Source organism: Microcebus murinus, chromosome 4 (assembly GCF_040939455.1).
Source record: "Microcebus murinus isolate Inina chromosome 4, M.murinus_Inina_mat1.0, whole genome shotgun sequence".
Classification (NCBI taxonomy): Eukaryota; Metazoa; Chordata; class Mammalia; order Primates; family Cheirogaleidae; genus Microcebus; species Microcebus murinus.
The window spans coordinates 86,076,844-86,095,730 of record NC_134107.1 but is presented as its reverse complement, the minus strand read 5'-3'; the positions used below and the strand labels follow the sequence as shown (position 1 = coordinate 86,095,730).

At 35.6% G+C, this 18,887-nt stretch overlaps 1 protein-coding gene across 8 annotated transcripts in view; it reads right to left on the bottom strand.

Annotated features, from left to right (window-relative positions):
- The window catches only part of GRIA4 (glutamate ionotropic receptor AMPA type subunit 4), a 357,595-nt gene that overhangs the window by 30,239 nt on the left and 308,469 nt on the right, over positions 1–18,887 (bottom strand). For all 8 annotated transcript variants that reach the window (XM_076002474.1, XM_012748745.2, XM_012748747.3 and 5 more), the window contains one exon: positions 13,819–14,066. In XM_076002474.1, coding sequence (XP_075858589.1) covers positions 13,819–14,066 — 248 coding nt within the window. The remainder of the gene's footprint in view (positions 1–13,818; positions 14,067–18,887) is intronic.

Genomic DNA, 18,887 nt, shown 5'->3' with positions numbered 1-18,887 from the left:
AATGATGACGAAAAACATAAATGCATTAGCACGTAACTGGTATGACTTAGGTGAAGGTTTTTATTTTTTCCTGCTATAACATTTGTAAGGATGTTCACATAGCTATTATACACAAGTGGCAAGCTGCTTTCCTAATGTTGGTTGATTAAAGAATATAAATGTATAAAGAAAAAGGGATTAAAAAATAGGTGGGGGAGGGGTTTCCTTCAAATGGATGGAACCCATTCTTTTGAAAGAAAACTCCCCTCTTACCTTGGTCCTGGAGCTGGTTAGTTCTCCTCTGTCCTCCTCCTAGGGGAGAAATACCCAAAGTTAAACAATAATAGAACATGGTCTTGTATTAAAGTCAAGTTCAGTTCTGGCCAACCCCTTCTTCAGGTCTCACAAGACACTACCAACTGTCTGATATACTGGGGCTTTCATTGAACTGAATTCAAAACCCATTTTAAGGATTAAGCCAAAGGGGAATAACAGTAGCTACCTAAGAGGAAAAAAAATTCTGTCTGCCATTCAGCCAGTCTGTCTTGTCAGAAAGCTCTTATAAATTGAAGACTGGCTTAGAACAGGGAATTCATGGAAGGGCATTGCCTGGGTAATTTTCATCAGCTGGAGTGAGTAATGGAGGACGTGTCATGGGAGTTCCTTAGGTAGAATGGGTGCGCTGTGGTGTTCTCAGCCTATCTCCCTGATGTTCTTTTGTCTTTTGAGAGGGAAATCATAGTGCTACAAGCAACACCATGTTTGGAGCAGTTCTAAACTGATATGGACAAGAATTATTGTAAAAATAAAGAAAAAAATAGAGGGTCTTTAGACAGGAAGGTTAGAATAAAATCTGGGAAATGGATATTATCAGCCATTATGTACTTGTTTTATTTTTTTGAAACAGGGAATCACAGATTGGATAAAGATGGGATCCTTTTTTTACTTAATGTGTCTCTGTCTAGCTAGGGCGCTTTGTGTCTTTGGAGACAAACAAGGCAACATAGCGAAAGGAACACATATTTTGGAATTAGACAGCAATGGGCTCCAATTCCACCTCTGTCTCTCATCAGCTATTTGACCTGAGTTTCAGCAGCATCGTCTGTCCAGATTGAGATAACTGCATCAACTTCAAGGAGTTGTGGGGGTCAAGTCAGAAAATATATTCACATACATGTGCTTGGTACATAGTAGTTTGTTATTAAATTTTTATTTCCTTTCCATTTATATATTCTCTGATATGATCACTTCTTATCTGGATTACTTTATCTCTTTTAGGGCTACTGACCAATTAGCTGAGCTTAGAGTCAGTTCTTGGTTACCCTTTGGCATAATTTCAGAGATGGTGGGTGATCGACTCCCATAAAAAAATCCAATACCAGACAATTGATTGAATTCCGTGAGACACGAAGGAGAGTGGAGACCAAGAATGAGCCTGAACCCATACAAGATCATGTGCTATTGTTATTTAACTTTGGGTAACTTATTAAAATTCTTCATCAAGTAAAATGACATCAGGTGAGAAAATGGATGTACTTTGGAACCTTAGTTTGTCCAAGTATATTGCAGAGACTTCAAAATGAGGGATGTTGTAATCATTACACTAATGGCCATTATGAAAATGTGCAGGGAAAAAACACTATATGGCAGATTCTTTTATATAAAGATATCATATCTCCATCTATTATTGTTACCATTTATTCAGTGTTAGATTTATTATATAAAAAATGAGATTTAAAGTTTAATCACCATAAAGTCTCATGATATATATATATATATATGGCATAATAAAATTCCTCCTTCTACAACATATATGTTTTCCCTTGCATTCTTCCTTGGGAACTTTAACTTCATTAATCATCTTTAATGACTATTCTAAAAATGGCTATTTTGACAAACCAGACTTTTATCCACTAAATGCTATGAATTAAAAAAAATATATACAGAGAGAGAGAGTTTCCTTTTTTGTTTTTTTGAAACAAGTACATGTATAAATTGTAAAGCTGTGCTCAAAATGGAAAAAAAAAGGAGCAAACTATTTTATGAAACATCTACTTCATCCATGGAAGTCACTTATATGACAGTTTTGAAGGAAATAGCTTTATATTTAGAAATGATCTGGGAATCTATGAATAGGAACAACTATAGGTACACTGCCTGGATTGGGTAAAATTATAGTGGCAGTGCAGTCTTTATGCTTCAAGGCATAAACTGATTGCTATTTGTGATGAAGAGAAAAATGAAAAAGAAATTAAGTAGTACTGAAGTTGTTAGGGTTATTATGGTGCTCTTAAAAAAATCACCGTTGCAAGTATTTCATATTGAAACACCACAGGATACCACATTACATGGGCCAATTTTAAAAATCTTATCTAGATATGGAAATATAAGTTTTGTTCTAAAAAAAAAATGAAAAGAAGTCCTTCTATATGCATGTGCTTCATTTTTGCTATTTTATTTCCCCTTTTATATAATCCAATGAATTTTGTCAGATCTGCACTTTGCCAAAAGTTTGATGTCAGCATGTAATTTTAAATGTCTGTTTATATAGGCATACAAGATCTGTATTTATCTCTAGCTATGTTGGTTCTTACAGAGAAGTGCTTTCCTTAAATACCTTTCCATTTCACAATGTATTCAGACTGCAATAAAAGCAGCTATTTACTAAAGAAGTGGGTTATTTAATTCCAAAAGCAGATGTGCTTCTATCAAGGCTCTAAGAATGAATTTCCCCACAGTTTTATTAAGTGTTTGCAACTTCAAAGAGGTATGAGAATTCCTTGGTTGTTTTGCTAAAGATAGTCTAGGGTATAACTGAGCGTCCCAGACGTCAAAGTGGGAATGGAGTATAGAAGTCACCATCACTATTTCCTCTCTAAGAGACGTGAGAATCTCTTCTACTTTTACTTGCACAGGTCTGATGTTGGGGATCATATGCCAATTTTCCCTCATTTTAGGGGACCAGTTTTAATTGTAAAATCTTTCTTTGTGCTGACATGAAATCTACCTCTATGTAATTTCTTTAACTCAACAAGAGTATCTAGTTTTTTTGGGGGGGAGGGGCAGAGTATTGCTCTTTTGCCTCAGGTAGAGTGCAGTGGCATCACTAGCTCACAGCAATCTGAAACTCCTGGGTTCAAGTGATCCTACTGCCTCAGCTTCTCCAGTAGCTGGGACTATAGGCATGCACCACCACGCCACGGTAATATTTCTATTTTTTGTAGAGACGAGGTCTCGCTGTTGCTCAGGCTGGTCTCGAACTCCTGACATCAAGCTATCCTCCCGCCTTGGCCTCCCAGAGTGCTAGGATTACAGGCGTGAGCCACCATGCCCAGTTCTCTATAGGTTTTAATATAAATTAAAAATTATGGAACTTGACCTTTATATGGGTATTTCCAATACAGCTTGAAATTATCAGTGTTGCCAAAACTGCAGCATGGAAAAATCATGGAAACTGCTTCTTAAGTTTTCAGATTAAAGTATATTTATATTTAAAAAGTCCTTTTTTGTTCTTTTCCCCATAAGAGCACTGGAGAGAGTCAGAAGATCTCATTTCTAATCTCAGCTGGGGGACTGTGGGCAAGTCACTTAACGTCTCTATTGTACAGTGCCTTCCTCCGTAATAAAGTGACATCACAAGAGTGTTAAAAAGTATAAGTAGAAGAATATTTGTGGGAGTGGTTTGAAAACTATAACTTCATACTGTCACTATTACTGTTTCACTTAAGATAGATACTGCTCAGTAATTCTTAGTATTCAATTGGAGCATAATCATTTAAAAGTGAACAAATTAAAAAGAAAATTAAATGATATATTAACTGATTCTTTGGCTTATATAATATTATCAGTCCTGTATCATTTAAAAGGAAGCAACGTCAATTTATTTATTTTTAATGCTATGCCCTTTACTGTTTAATTTGGGAGACAATCTGAGGTTAACCTTTCTCGGCCCCTATTTATTTCTATTTGCCTCTGACTAGTGTCAAACATAAGCCAAAAGTTAGAGTAGCACCTTAGAACTGTAGATACCTGGTTTCATTTTATTAATAAATTCCCTCATGCTTTTTTTCTTTTTAAATTCACTTTTTTATGCTAAAGGAACAAGCAACATAAAACTGCTGTCCTTGATAATGCTTTTATGATTTTTGATTTTTTTTTTTTTTTTTGTGGTTCTGGTTGCAAGAGGCTGAGAAAGGGAATACCAGGGGCTGGGGAGCTGATGATGTCTTTTCTTAGTTACTAATAGGATTTTGGACTGTTACCACTTCAAAAAGGGATATTCAAGAAGCTGTATATCTGTCAGCACCAAATACAAACAACCAAGATTCTATAACAGCAGAGGCCCTGTAAGAAGCTCTCGCCAGTTTTTATATAATCCTCCGGGTAGCGAAGCAACAGTGAAAAAGGATCTCTATACTCTTATGTATCCTTTGAAAGTGAGAAGCTATTGGTGTCACATTTGTTTGATTGACTCCAATTTAATCCTAAGTCTGGAGGATTAGGATTAGTACCAAATATTTAGTACTTAGAGAAAACATTAAATTTTTAACATTTCTTTAAAAATTTATCTGTGGGGTAATTTCTTCATGGAGTACCCTAGAATTAAAAAAAAAAGTTAAATAAAGTCTAGTTTATTACAACATGATATGATACGGTTTTGTGTGGTCACCGGTATTTAAAATGATAGTTTCACCCAACATTTTAGTATTATATACTTTGAAAAGCAGAGTTGATGCCGAGGATGTCTTTGGGCCTTTAATTTTTCTTAATTTTTGAGTTGTGTGATATTAAAGGAATATATTGAAATGGTTTCACAAACTTTTTGAAAGTGTATTTCATTCTGTGGATATCTCTTCATAATAATTTTTGGATTTTCAAGAAAGTATGGAATCTGTTCATTTAAAAGAAACTTCTTGCAGTTATGAAGAAGACTCTTCTAATATTAAGGAGAATAAAATGTATGTTCACAATATTCCTAACTTCTGTTAATATAATTATTATTTACAAAATATTCTCATAATCCAGATAATACTTGCTTCTAAGAAGGCTCAGGACCAGAGGCAGCTAAGTATTTTGGAGAACTGAATGATGATTTCTTATTCAGGTTCAGGTGTTGCTAGACACTTATGATACTGTATATTTGTGGCAGTTATCTCAGATGTATGTTATTTCATTCTGAAAGCAGACTTATTGAACTGATTTTTTTTTTTGTGGAGGAGAAAAAAACATTAAAATAAATGAGTTATAGTTTCTTATGTCTAGCTAAATTAAAATAGAATATAATTATAAACCAGAGTTATTACTATTTTCCAGCTTATTGTGATGACTGCCAAACTATTCTTTCTTTTCTTAAATCTGAATGATAAACTATTCCCATCTTGGCTGATGTTATCTTTAGAGACAAAAGGAAGCTAAAGTTGTGGATGAGTGGTTTCCTATATGCTATGCTGAAACAAATAGGTACATTTTCATTTTTGTGGAAAACCATTATTTACTTACGATGTACTAAGTAGATGTTTATCATTAGCATAAAACTGCATTAAAGCAGCATGATATAAAATTCTACTTGAGGAGTAGATTGCATCTCCACAATAAACTGAGCTTTATAGTATTTTCTCATAGGCATTTTAGAGTTTTATAGTGAACCTGATTACCATCACTCCCTCCAAACCCTGTGCTGTGTGTATTTGTGTGTGTGTGTCTAAATTATTTACATGTCTAATTATTGCAAGTATATAGAGCTCCTTCCTACCTTTCTTATTCAGTCTCTCCCTCTCTACCTCCATACTTTCAGCTATGAAGGTGCTGGGACAGTAAGTGGAAGGAATATACTGTAGTGTGATTATAGTACTTTTCTTGTTGCCCCTACCAAACTGTCCAGAATTCTGAGAGTTAGGTAAGAGTTACGATCTCTCTAAGAAATGTTAATGGTTCCTCCCTCTGCAGCAGCCAGGGGTATCATCTTCCTGGCATTTTTTTCTTTAGGAATATAAGTCTGGAGACTAAATTGAACACAAGTGATGGGCAAAGAACAACAAAACTTCTCATTTGAGCTTTGCTGCTGTTCTGAGGATAAATGAAGAGCCACTTAATGAAACTACATATAGGCAACTTTATCAAGAGCATGTACTCTATACAGAAGTTATGATCCTATAGCTTAAGATCCTAGAGATCCTAGAGAAAATTAATCTGAGACATTTTCTTTAATAATTGAGTATATACAGGGTTAAAGAGCAGCTTTACAGCCACGGTCAGAATCTACATTATGCAGAAGAGAAGCAAAGAACCTCTTTTTGGGGAAACTTAAATATTGGTCCAGAGAATGCTAAGTGTGAGGACATGGAGGGCAAATTCCATAGGAAGGGAATAGCACTGAAGTTTGATGCATTCAAATCTACTTTGGCTACTTCTAAGGGTGAGTAAGCACTCTTATCTACACACCAAGCCCATGCATACATTTTTTGTCTTTGATCTGAATACACCTTCATGAAGACATCATAGAACGGCCTTAGTGTCCCTTCCTGTCATGGAAGTGCAGACCCTATCAACTCATGCTTGCTAGACAGGCTTAGGAATGGTGAAAGCTTCACATAATTTCTCTGGTGCAGGGTGTCTGTCGTGCTGCTGAGACTTAAATGTAAGCAGCATACCCATATATCAGGCCACAATCAACATATAGGATTCAATATAGAAGCAGATGCAGAAGCTCCAGGCAAACTAACATTTGCTACTCTTCTTATTTTCTTAGCTGTAGGATTCCTGGTTCCATAAATTTCCCTTCCATCACTTTCCCCTCTCCCCACCCCCATCCTTTTTGTTAGGAGATCCTTTCAGATGCTTCACTTTGACTAGCAGGACTTTATTTTCTCACTAAGTTATCTTTCATAATTGTGCCTTCTTCTAGATTTCAGCATTGCCAGCACCCTCTCTCTCCCCTCCAGCCCTAGTGTTTTATAGCTTTAATTCCAGAGAACTCATATCTCCCAGCCACAAAAAGGGAGATCCAAACACGCAGAAACCCTCATGCACTTGCTTTGTTGTTCCTATGCCTCTCCTTAACCTGACCACTAATGTGGTCATTGCTTCTGGAGACCACGCCTTTCAGTGAGATGATCTGTAAAGATGAATGACATAATATGGAACCTATCTCGCTACTTGACATGCATTAATACTAAGAGGAAATACTTAAGTATGCTACTTATGTAGGGGTAAGTTCATCCACAGATTTTCAGCACATTTACTATACATCAGATTATGAGCTTTGACCTTAAAGTACACTGTTATGTTCCCGAAATACAGTTGGCATGTGTAGATGAAGGTTGCCTGACTTGGGTAGCTGTGGGTTTGTACTCATGTTAGTTGTGTGTCACTACTGAATCAGTTTGAATTGCATGGGATACAGAAGTTCTTTTTGGAGATTCTTTATATTTATGAGATTTGTTGATGAGGCTTTTGGGTGGAACTCAATAAAATAGTTTGGAATTCTGGTTTTTCTTAGAACTGTCAGAATTGAGATCTAGTCTTAGATTTCACATCAAATCTCATAAATAAACTGCTAACCTAATTTTGGGTAGCAGTTTTTGTCTTGTTCAGTTTGATACTCTTTGAAGTGGTAGAAAGTAAAATGGCCACAAGTTACCCATTTTCTCAGAAAGTTACTAAAGTACAATTTCTAAGTGTAGTGGTGAGGAGAACAAAGAGCTAAATATTGAATTTAGAAACTTTTTAAGCTTGTATTACCTACTTAGGCTAATATCCCAAGAGTGACCAACTTAAAAACTTCCTGATAAATTCTCAGTTGGAACCCACCCAGCAATCATTTATTGAACAAACCGTCAGAAGATTGAGGAAAAATAATTTCAGTATTTTAATTTTTTTCTGTTTTAATAATGAGAAAGATGGCAAAAATGTATAATACCTGGTCAATCTTAAAGAAATTCAGAAAAAAGCAACATTTGTTTCCTCTTTGTGGAAACCTGTGATTCAAGTCATCTTTTAATTACAGGAAAGAGTTAAGGGAAAAATCTAGAATTTCCAATGTCAGTGGAAAGTTTTATACTTCCTATCATAGTCAACATCTAGAAAGAGAAGGATGAAATATATGAATTCTATTGTGCAATTATTTTCCCCTAGGACATGTGTAACATTGATATGTTTGCCATGTAACATCTTAATTTGTGAATACAAAATACTTGGTACCCACAATAAACATCTCTAATAGCATACTGGGTAGCTGTTCAAGCATCTTTCAATAAGAGGAATTTATGTGTGTGTGTGTGTGTGTGTGTGTATTTTAAGAGATTCAATTAATTTTTGTTGTGTGCGGTTGTCCCACCCTTAGCTTAATAGACCTTATTCCAAAATATAATAGGATTGCCAAAATTAAGTTATCTGTAGCATCTTTTAATATGGCACTGAGACAAATGAAGGATATTCATAAGCAAAAATGTCTTTCCATAATAGTTAAAATTAAAAAAAACCCACATATTTGTGTATCAACTCACTACAACTCATATCCAGAAGAAACGCTGAAAGTCTATTCACTTGAGGCCAAGAGATACTCAGTATGAGACCTTAAATTACTATACTTTTAAGTTTTGCTCATGTCTACATTAAGTACTAATAAGTGCCATGTTTCTAATACCAAAAATAGACTATAGCTTTATTCTCACACCCAACATCCAGCAAACGCCTTTTTTCTAAATCTTCTAAGTCCACCTGAACTAATGAATAAGGATGTCTCCCAAATTTTCCATGCAAAAGTGATTCCTTCAGAGAATACATTTTTTATACATAAATTTGAATATTAAGTTTAATACATCTGTTCTAGCAAATCCTCCAAAGTAGACCAAATGTAATTTGGCCTACAGAGGAACTCTACCCACCTAGATACAGATCTAGGCTTGGGCCAAGTGTCCTTTGAGGCCAGGGATTTTGTTAAATACTGAAAGAACCAATCCAAAGAAAGATGTGGTATTCTAATTCCCATTCTTAGTACTTCTTCCCTGCTGCCATGCTACTACCCTGGGGCTCTGAGTGGCCTGTTGTAAAGTAAGCATGATGTGCCTGGTTTCAAAGGATTAATTCTTATTGCCATGGGTTCCTGCAGCTGGGCATTGCCAAGTCCAAATGGGCCTCATTTTTTCCAGATCTTACTCATTGATGCAAGTTCTACTGCAACTGCTTTCTTACTTTTTGATGACAGAACATTTGCCTTATTTTAGACACAGTCCCACAAACATCTTTTTATACAAGGCAAATTTTGGGTAGGAATTATCACCGTTGAATAATAAAAGTATATGAGACTATGGTTTTTAATTTGGCTTCACACATTGGGGTCAAGTACATAAACCCTTACAAGGGCCAGAGAAAATTCAGATATGATCCACTGCTTTTTTTCTCTGGAGGTATTAACAGACGCTAGATACTACGAATATCTTTAAAAGGTGTATTCTTTTTTCTTTTTTTTTTGAAACAGAGTCTCACTCTGTTGCCCAGGCTAGAGTGCCATGGCATCAGCCTAGCTCACAGCAACCTCAAACTCCTGAGCTCAAGTGATCCTTCTGCCTCAGCCTCCCGGGTAGCTGGGACTACAGGCATGTGCCACCAGGCCCAGCTAATTTTTCTGTATATTTTTAGTTGTCCGGATAATTTCCTTCTATTTTGAGTAGAGATAGGGTCTCACTCTTGCTCAGGCTGGTCTTGAACTCCTGAGCTCAAACAATCCACCCGCCTCGGCCTCCCAGGGTGCTAGGATTATAGGCGTGAGCCACTGCGTCTAGCCTAAAAGGTGGATTCTTATCTAATAATCACTTAATAGTAATCACTTAATCACTTAATAGTAAATCTGTATCAACCAAATTATGATTCACTCTAAACAACCTTTAACAAGTTTATTTATTGCATAGTAAAGTCAATAGTATAGTAACTACCGTGTTTCCCCGAAAATAAGACCTACCCATAAAATAAGCCCTAGCAGGATTTCTAAGCATTTGTGCAATATAAGCCCTACCCTGAAAAAAAGACCTAGTGATGGGCGTGGCTACACAGCCTATCTGCACAACCCATGCATTTCCTCTTGGAGCGGTAAAGAAGACGAGCAGCCCTTCTCATCTGCCCCATGAGAGCTCTATTGCTCCACATGAGAGATTGGGGCCAATGGTTCTAAAGGAAATAGAGTCGCAAGAAATTCAGGATGGAATTCGGGGTTTGGAGAGTTATGATGATGTTCCAGAAGAAGACGACTTAACTATATTTGAATAAATGGAGATTGTTGTACTGTACTTAAAAAAAATAACACATTCCCTGAAAGTAAGCCCTAGGGTGTCTTCTTGAGGAAAAATAAATATAAGACCGTGTCTATTTTCAGGGAAACACGGTAGTATAGACAATATATTGAAGTTGATAGTATTTTGATAGTAATAATGTACACAACTTTACTACACTATAAATATTATAGTATAGTAAAAACCTATACTGTAGTAAATTTGTTAAGTTGATAGTATTGGATAGTATTGATAGTAAAGTCAAAGTAAATATGTTTCTTCTTTCATCTAAACCTTACATTCCATTGCATTGCCATCTGAAGTGTATATTATAAACTAACTTTAAAAATTTCTCAGCCAGAGAAAGGCTTTTACTATGTTTCTGGATTGCCAAGAGTATTGGAAAAGGGAGGAGGGAGATGTCCATGGCATTGATAAAAGTATAAATAGTATTGTGCATGTGGAAAGAAAATTTAGGAAAATAACAGGATCAATATACCTGGCATTAGTCTGTCACCTAAAAATTGGAGAATCTATGTCAAAGTCCAATAAACCAATAATTTCTGGGCATTGTTATTGATTAGTGATAGGTCTATAGTTTCACAGTTCATTGTATATATCCAAAAAAGACAAGTCTGAAATAGTCTCCAAACAGTAAAGAGCTCTGTATTTTGTTCTTTACCAAAAAGACAGGTGCTAGTCATCACTGTTGTGCTATTTCTTAGCCCACCCACAGACACATTGTCTGTGATAATCCTTATTACATTTGTTTTAAAGTCTACATTATAGATGCAAGTCCTGACTTTCCATTATGATTATATATCATACTCTTCCTCTTTTCTGTGACATTTATTCTGAAGCACTTTGGACAAACAGCAAGATGTGAACATTCCAAACTCCCTAGACCAATGGAACATTGCTAGTCATTTGTCTGCATTCTCTGGTTAAACTTACATAGAAGGAAAGATTGCTATTTTCTTTTTCTTAAAAATCTCATGTTGCCCAATCAATCAAAACAGCAGAGTTTATGAGAAAGCCATTGTTAATGACAATGAAATACACAAGTCTCACTCTGTCCAGAGCTATTAACCTAAAGACCTGATTACCTGATTAAAAAAAAAGACAGATTCTCTAAGAAAACAGACTTAAATCTCTACTGAACTATACAAGACAAAAAGATGTCAAAGACACTTGATGCAGGTATGCCTTCTTGATCTTGCTCTGATAAATGCAGTTATTTTGAATTCGCTTCTACAAAAAAATCAGTTATACAGAAGATGCCTATTAGTCCATCTCTATAGTAGTTTGCCTCATTTGAAACAGAAGAATCCTAGTCGAATAAGACTGAGAATTTAAGCCTAATGAGCCTCGTGCTTAGATGGCTGGGGCTTGGGGAGTGAGGAGGGTGGGGGTAAGGTGAATGCTGGTGAGCCTTCAGTGTCCTTCCAATGTTCTCAAAGACAGGACAAAATGACTGCCGTTTTGGCATGCAGGGGCCAGCTTGCTCAGGAAATTGTGGCATATATAAAACAAAGCACATAAACAAACTCCCCATCCAGGAAGCTGAGTTTAACAATTGCCTCATTAACCAGACCCAGGGAAGGACAGGAAAAGAGGGGGAAGCCAATGGCTGATGATTATACAGTTCTGGACAGATGAAGCCCTTCAGTTTCTCCCCAAACAATCCCTGTAGTGTGGATTTGACAAAGTGGCACATTTAAGAGGGAACTCTCTTGCCATCAATGGGAGTCAGGCGCACCCGTATCTGAGGGCCAAATTCAGCCCCTGGAGCTTGACTTTATCAGTAGACACAAGACAGAGGACAAGGCAGCTACATCCACAGAGAATTAATTAAGAGCAAAAGAGACACCCAGTGAATGTAATCAATAGTCTGAACACTGATCTACATATCAACCACCATTGCTTTCTCCCCTACTAGTTCTTTTACATTATTTACACTAAGATGCTCTTAAAACTATGACTTCAACGGAGATTTATTTGCTACTTGGCTTCATTCAAATTACACATTTTTCATATTGCATCATACAAAAATATACCCTCAAAGACCAAATATCCTAATGCCAGTGTAAGTTTCTGAATGGTTGAGATATTTGTGGGTAGAATGTTATTATGGATAATTAATTAGTTTGGCTTTCTCCCTGCACATTTCTCCAGTTTCGTATGGGACCTATGTGCGAACAAACCCGATTTCAGAATTGCCAAAGTCCACACCCAAATTTGTCTTTACCGACTAGTTTTGTTCTATCTTCTTTTGAAATTGCTCCTTTTGTAACACACCATAAAAACCCTTGCTAATTATTACAGTGTTGCTTGCAAACACAGAATATTGGTTTAACACAACCCTTTCCAGCACTCGTAGATGTTTCTAATATCTCAACCCTTCCCCCGCCCAACACACATTTCAAAGCACATTGCAGTTCCCTTTTTGAAACCAATGAAAACAATCATATAATTTTTATATTGTTTTCATTTGTTCTGGGCAATAGTACAGGTCTCATTACCTTCATTTTTCAATGGCTTACCAGAGACATCATTTTTCAAGACCAGGTTCTTGGTTAAGTCCTTTAGCAAAGATCCTGATTTCCTCTTGAATCTGTGTTTTATAGAAATCTCTCCTAAGCAGCACTGAGACCAGAGTAACTTGTCAGTCATCACTTTTGATGGGGTCTAGTCCCATCCATTCAACAGCAGCCTTTATTGCTTAAGGAAAATAGGAAATTCTGCCTCCTGGACATAAACATGTGGATTTTTCTATGTCCAGGATTAAAAAGATGAAAAGGGCAGATTTAACCAATATTTCCATAAGAATGAAAGTCTCACTTTTAACTCATGTGTGTAATGGTTTGCTCATGAATCACACATTTCAGGTGTCTAACTATAGGCATATTTGGATTGTCATTGGGTCTAATTTTACAGATCTTACTTACACCATACTCCCTTTGAAACAGGCGGGAGTGTGACTTGAGTAAGCACTATAAAACCAGAGCCCACTTTTCCCTCTAATCATGATTGCTCTCATAAATAGATGTGATTTCAAACTTAGCACGAATGCAACCTCAGGATAATCTAAAATAGAATGATGCCATAAGAAATGAAATATTGAAATGAAAAAAAAAAAGTGGTTGGCTAGGAAGAGGTTGAGTTCTTCTTACTCAGAAACTAGTGGCCAGGCATGATTTTGAAAAATAATGATAAAATGTAGAATTATTACTGACACAATGATAGTGTAGATTTTGGTGGCCAAAAAACAGTTGATGAGATATAGAAGCATAAGCTACCTGTATTTTAGGCCCACTGGAAGCAGCTAGTGTTCAACCAGTTTGGTTTTTATATGGCCTTCAAAGATATATGTCAACTATAATTAAATTATTCTAAAATTAAAAAAAATTTACCTGATTGTTGACCAAAAATATGAAATGGAGTAAAATAAAAATAAACAAACAAAAACAGACATACCATGTCCACACACAAAACAAAATAATTCTCTCAGGGACATCAGGGAAGGTGGAATACTATAACAACACATGTTATATTGTTATACTATTCCACCCACCTTAATGAGGAACCCTTGGGCGTTGCTACTCCATAGCCTTTTGAATCCAGATTTCCTCCCACTTTCATCGTGTCACATGGCTTTCGCTGCTCAATGTATTCATTCATAGTGGACTCCAGGAGAAAGGCAAATTTGCCCTTGGATTTGCGGACACGGGCTACTCCCTCAGCTGTAGTCCTAGTGAACACTGATGGCTCTGCTGATCGCATGTAGGTCCACATCTTTTCATACACTGCTATTTTTGATCTCTGGAGGAAATTAAAATTAAATACAGGAAAGAAGGGAACAACATGTTAATATTGACCGAACCAAGACAAGGATAAAGCCTTTCAGTAGCTTTCCATTGCCCTCTAACTCCAAGTTGCCATATAGTAACATCAACAGTAACATTATTCTTTTCAAACTGGAAAACCGCCTTTCAAAACTATTTCAGGAAATCATTGAAATGACAGACATGTAAAAGTGATGTTAGCAGTTACAGTATGCAACTGCTTAAATAGATTATTGTTCTCTTAATGTAGAGTGCCACAGAGAGAGTTGACCAGGTAATTATATCACATTCATGGTAAATCTGAAAAGGACCAGATGAGAACTGATTCCAAGTTTGTAAAATTCCTTTTCATACTGTGTTTGAGCTACAACAAATAAGGAGAGTTATTTTATTTTTATCTTTTTTTCCATGCCTCAAAGTTTTAATGAAATTCATTCTCGTAAGTGCAGTCAGTATCAAGTCAGTAGTTGAACACCAAAGGAGGAGGTGACATCTGCTATGGTTTATAAACCAAATAACTATAACACAAGAATCAAACTCTGGGTTGGTGAAAACATTTTTAGATTTTTATCTGATAAAATCTCCAAATAGAACATATATTGAACTTTAAACAGAAAAAATTCCTGTTTTCTCACTTTACAGTTTAGAGAGCATCTTAATCCCCTGTCTCCATCCAAGAAACTTGTATCTTTGTAAATTACTTCTTTTTAGGCTCTGCCCACACTACTGCCAGTGCTTCATTCACCCAGGTCCTTTTGCTGGCTTCTGTATTCACATTATATTTTTTTGTTCATACGTACATTTTTAATGTAAAAATATATCCACATGAACTCAAATGTCTCCAAAAGATATATTTAATATGATAGAAAGGCCTGGCTCCTGTTTAATAATATAATGACACACACAGACATTTACCTGGTGTGACTGTATTTGTTAAATAACCAGGTGCTCAAATTTTGTATCTGGATCCAAATGAAACTGATGGAGACTTTATTCAGACTTAAGTCTATGTGTGAGGCCCAATCCTGCATAGCATGTACATTTATTTGCATTGAGCTTCCTTTGTTTACCAGAACATAGAATTCAACAAGAAGTAATTCCTCAATAATCAATTATAGGACTTGAATAGCAAACTTAAGAATACTTATTTTGGGGCAAATGTACATTTTTCAAGTGGACGAAGAAAGAAACTGATAAAAGCAGACTCAAAACTTTGATTTCATAAGATGAGAAATTATTAAGAGTAATCAGTAAACCTAAATAATAAATGATATAATAACTGATTCACATATTTAAATACCAAATAAACAGATATTTATTGTAATATATATTCAAATGTTGATAAATATCAAGGTAAGAAATAGACATCCTGTAGTATCCTAATGAAATGTTTTTATGCTATTAACACTTGAAAAGGTATCTCATGATATAAAGATTGTGATGTGTGTGTGTGTTTATGTAATAACAGTTTAATTCTGGTTATAGAAATCCTCATAATAGATACTTCCATGCAAATACTGTAATTCAGTTGCAATGATTCTAAGTGCTTCCGGGACAGACAAGTCCTTGGATTTAGATCTATCAACTCTGGGATCCACTAGGGAAGCCATGTTGCCAGGCCTCATTCATTCCATCTCTAAAAATACTGTCCTGTTCTAGAGAACTAACTCTTCCATCATACAATGAGTTCTTTTTTTCACTTTTGGATTATCTTTTTTATTACTCCAGTTTCCCACTTCTTTTAGTTTAGTAGTTCTCTTCTCTACTACCCCACAATTACATGTCCTTGACTTGTCAAAGTCTAATGTAAATTTGTTAGTTTATAGACAAGACACTAGCACTCAAACATTTATAGCAGCACAATGCACAGTAGCAAAGATGTGGCAACAACCCAAGTGCTAGTGTCTTTTCTATAAAATGTCTTTTTTCCTTTGGGTAAATGCCCAGTAATGGAATTGCTGGATCAAATGGTAGGTCTACTTTTAGTTCTTCGAAGATCTCCATACTACTTTCCATACGGGTTGAACTAGTTTACAGTCCCACCAGCAGTGTGTAAGTGTTCCTTTCTCTCCACATCCACGCCAGCATCTGTTGTTTGGGCACATACAATGTGTTCTGGAAACTGTAAACTCTCTGGGTCGCTTGGTGTAGATTTTTCTTAAATATCTATTCTGATAATTTCAAATTTAGAGAAGTATTGGTAAACAACATCCTTTAAACATATAACCACTTTTTAATATATTTATAACTTGACCTGAGAGTTTCGCCTAAAAAGGTACAGAGCGCCACATACATTGTATGCTTTACTACATTGAAAACAGAAGAAATAAAATCAAAGTGAATATTGTTTTAATTGAAGTACTTTAAAAAAAATTTTAAGAATATGAGAAACATGCTAATTACTTGCCAATTTTCCTGTTACAATTAAGTAACTTATTAAAGGGACAAGAGAGTTAAAGAAAACCAACATAGCAATATGGAAAAAGAGTATTTTTAGGGCTTGGTAATTATAAAAAATCATTAGCTATAGAATGCAGCATGATATTACAGTAAATTATTCCTTTTTAAAAGAATAAAGTATCTTTAGGCCATTGGTATTTTTTAGTAGTCAATTCCTATCATATTAATGTGAGGAAAATTACTGCTGCATTTGTTTAAATATATTGAATTATATATAACTTAAATGTAAAAGAAGTTGCATTAATCCCTCTAAAATCTGAAAGAGAGGAATATATAGCGTAGTAATGCTAAACTTAGGAGGCCTTAGGTATGTGGCAATTGTAAAATATCGACAAAATAGAGGAAAGATGAAAGCAAGTTTTTTGGGGGGAGAAAGTTAGCCTGGTTTGTCACCTTGCTAATGTTTAGAAATTCTGATTCTCATTTAAAGGGCCATAGCTTAGATAAGATCCTATCCACACAGTGAAGGGATGGAGAATCAAAGGACTGGAAAGAATACCCCTGTGCCTTATCTGTGACCTCAGAAAAGTGATTGCTAAGGGGTGCGGGCAAGCAAATATTTACAAATTTGATGACTTTGGCTAAAATGAGGAAATTTCTGCAGACCCAGCAAGCTCAGTGGGTCTCTGTATCAAGTGTAGCTATAAATGAAACTGTGAAGTCTCTACAACCTTTGACTATAGTATCTCCTGAAAAATCAGGGTTCAAAAGTAAAAAGATAACATAAAAGTCATTATTTTTTGAAATTTGAAAATTAATCTCAGGTCTATTGCTTTCATCTTTATTGTGAAACTCAATGCATGGAAAACTATCCAATCTAAAGCATTGCTTTATTACTTAAAATAATTCTTGAAGGTTCAAAAATGCACTGTCCCTTTAATTTCTCCAAAAATAAGTCTTCTAGCATTTGTCGTTTTTTAATAGAAACTATCATGCACTATAGTTAATGTTTATTTGCTATCAGGTGAATTATTTCTAGTAGCTTATGTAGTAAGACTGATGTCCTAGTGAGAACTCATCAATGCATTATTTGATAATATTATAAACCCTGAGAGAGTAATCTACATCATTTATGCATTCATGATTTCACTGATGACTGAAACAAGCATGGGACAAAATCTGCATTGCAATGAAAATCAGTGTGCTTGAAACAGGTGTGTAATAACATGAAATTACCTAAACAGCGAGGTTGTCATTAAGTGACAAGTACAGACTCTTTAAATGCCTTCATGTTTATGCTTAACATGGTACACAGAACATGAAGCATATCAAGTTTCATAATAGAGCCAAACCAAGGCAACAGTTGAATTCAGATGTAACTTTCCCCTATGGCCTAATTCTCTTTCCAGTTGACTATTACTGCGACATTTTTTTGAAGTGCTGAGTATAGGTCACTGCCTGAGGCAGCTTAGTGGAGCTGATAGGTGTGCCATTACTATGTTCCTAGGAGAAAATGTTTTTGACAGGTACAAAAAATACCCTTCACGTTCCGGTTTCCTCAACCCATCAGACAAATGGTTTTATTTAAACCAGGTCATCATGTAATGGAGAGGAGAGAGGCAAGGAGGATAGGAAATGAATGAGATTTTTATCAGAGAACTCAAATCTATGCATTCCTGATAATGTGCTGTCAGGGGAAATTACTTTCTTGTCCCATTAGAGTTCAGAATGTTCTGCAACAATAAATACCTATATTATAAAAATCTTCCAATTTAAAAGTGAAGTTGGGTGGGAGAGAAAGGAAACAAGGCATAGTGTTTGCACAGCTTGTATGGGAGACTCTGGAAAGCTAGGAACCAGATTTCCTCATTCCTATATTTCTTATCAATATATTCTCTTATCTACCTCACCAGTTCTTTGAATTTGGGCTTTAAAAAAAATAGTTATCAAGATTAGAAATAAACATTTACAGTGTGCTTGATGCTAAAGAGCTTTACAGTGAGTTATTTTAAAGTTTTCTTCAGGAACTCAGTATAGCATTGCTTTTTCCCTTTATCACTCAAGGCAGAATGATGGGCCTGCATCTATTTTCTTTATTAAATAATGACAATCAGAAATCACTTTCCAGTAAAGTGCAAGTGATAGCACAAACTTGTATTTTATTTTGATGCATATAAATAATGGTTGCTAGGCAAAAATCACTGTATTTTACCTACTCACTTTGGGGTGGAGGCAGTTACAAACTGACAGACTTCCGGCAATATGCAGAAATGCTAAAATGCATTAAAGCAGTTTCCATTTAGAAACAGGGATGTGATTAGTAAGTTCAAAAATAAAAGCTTGGTTAGTTAAATTTATTAATAGAATATTGTTGATATAATTTACTGACATGGCTATG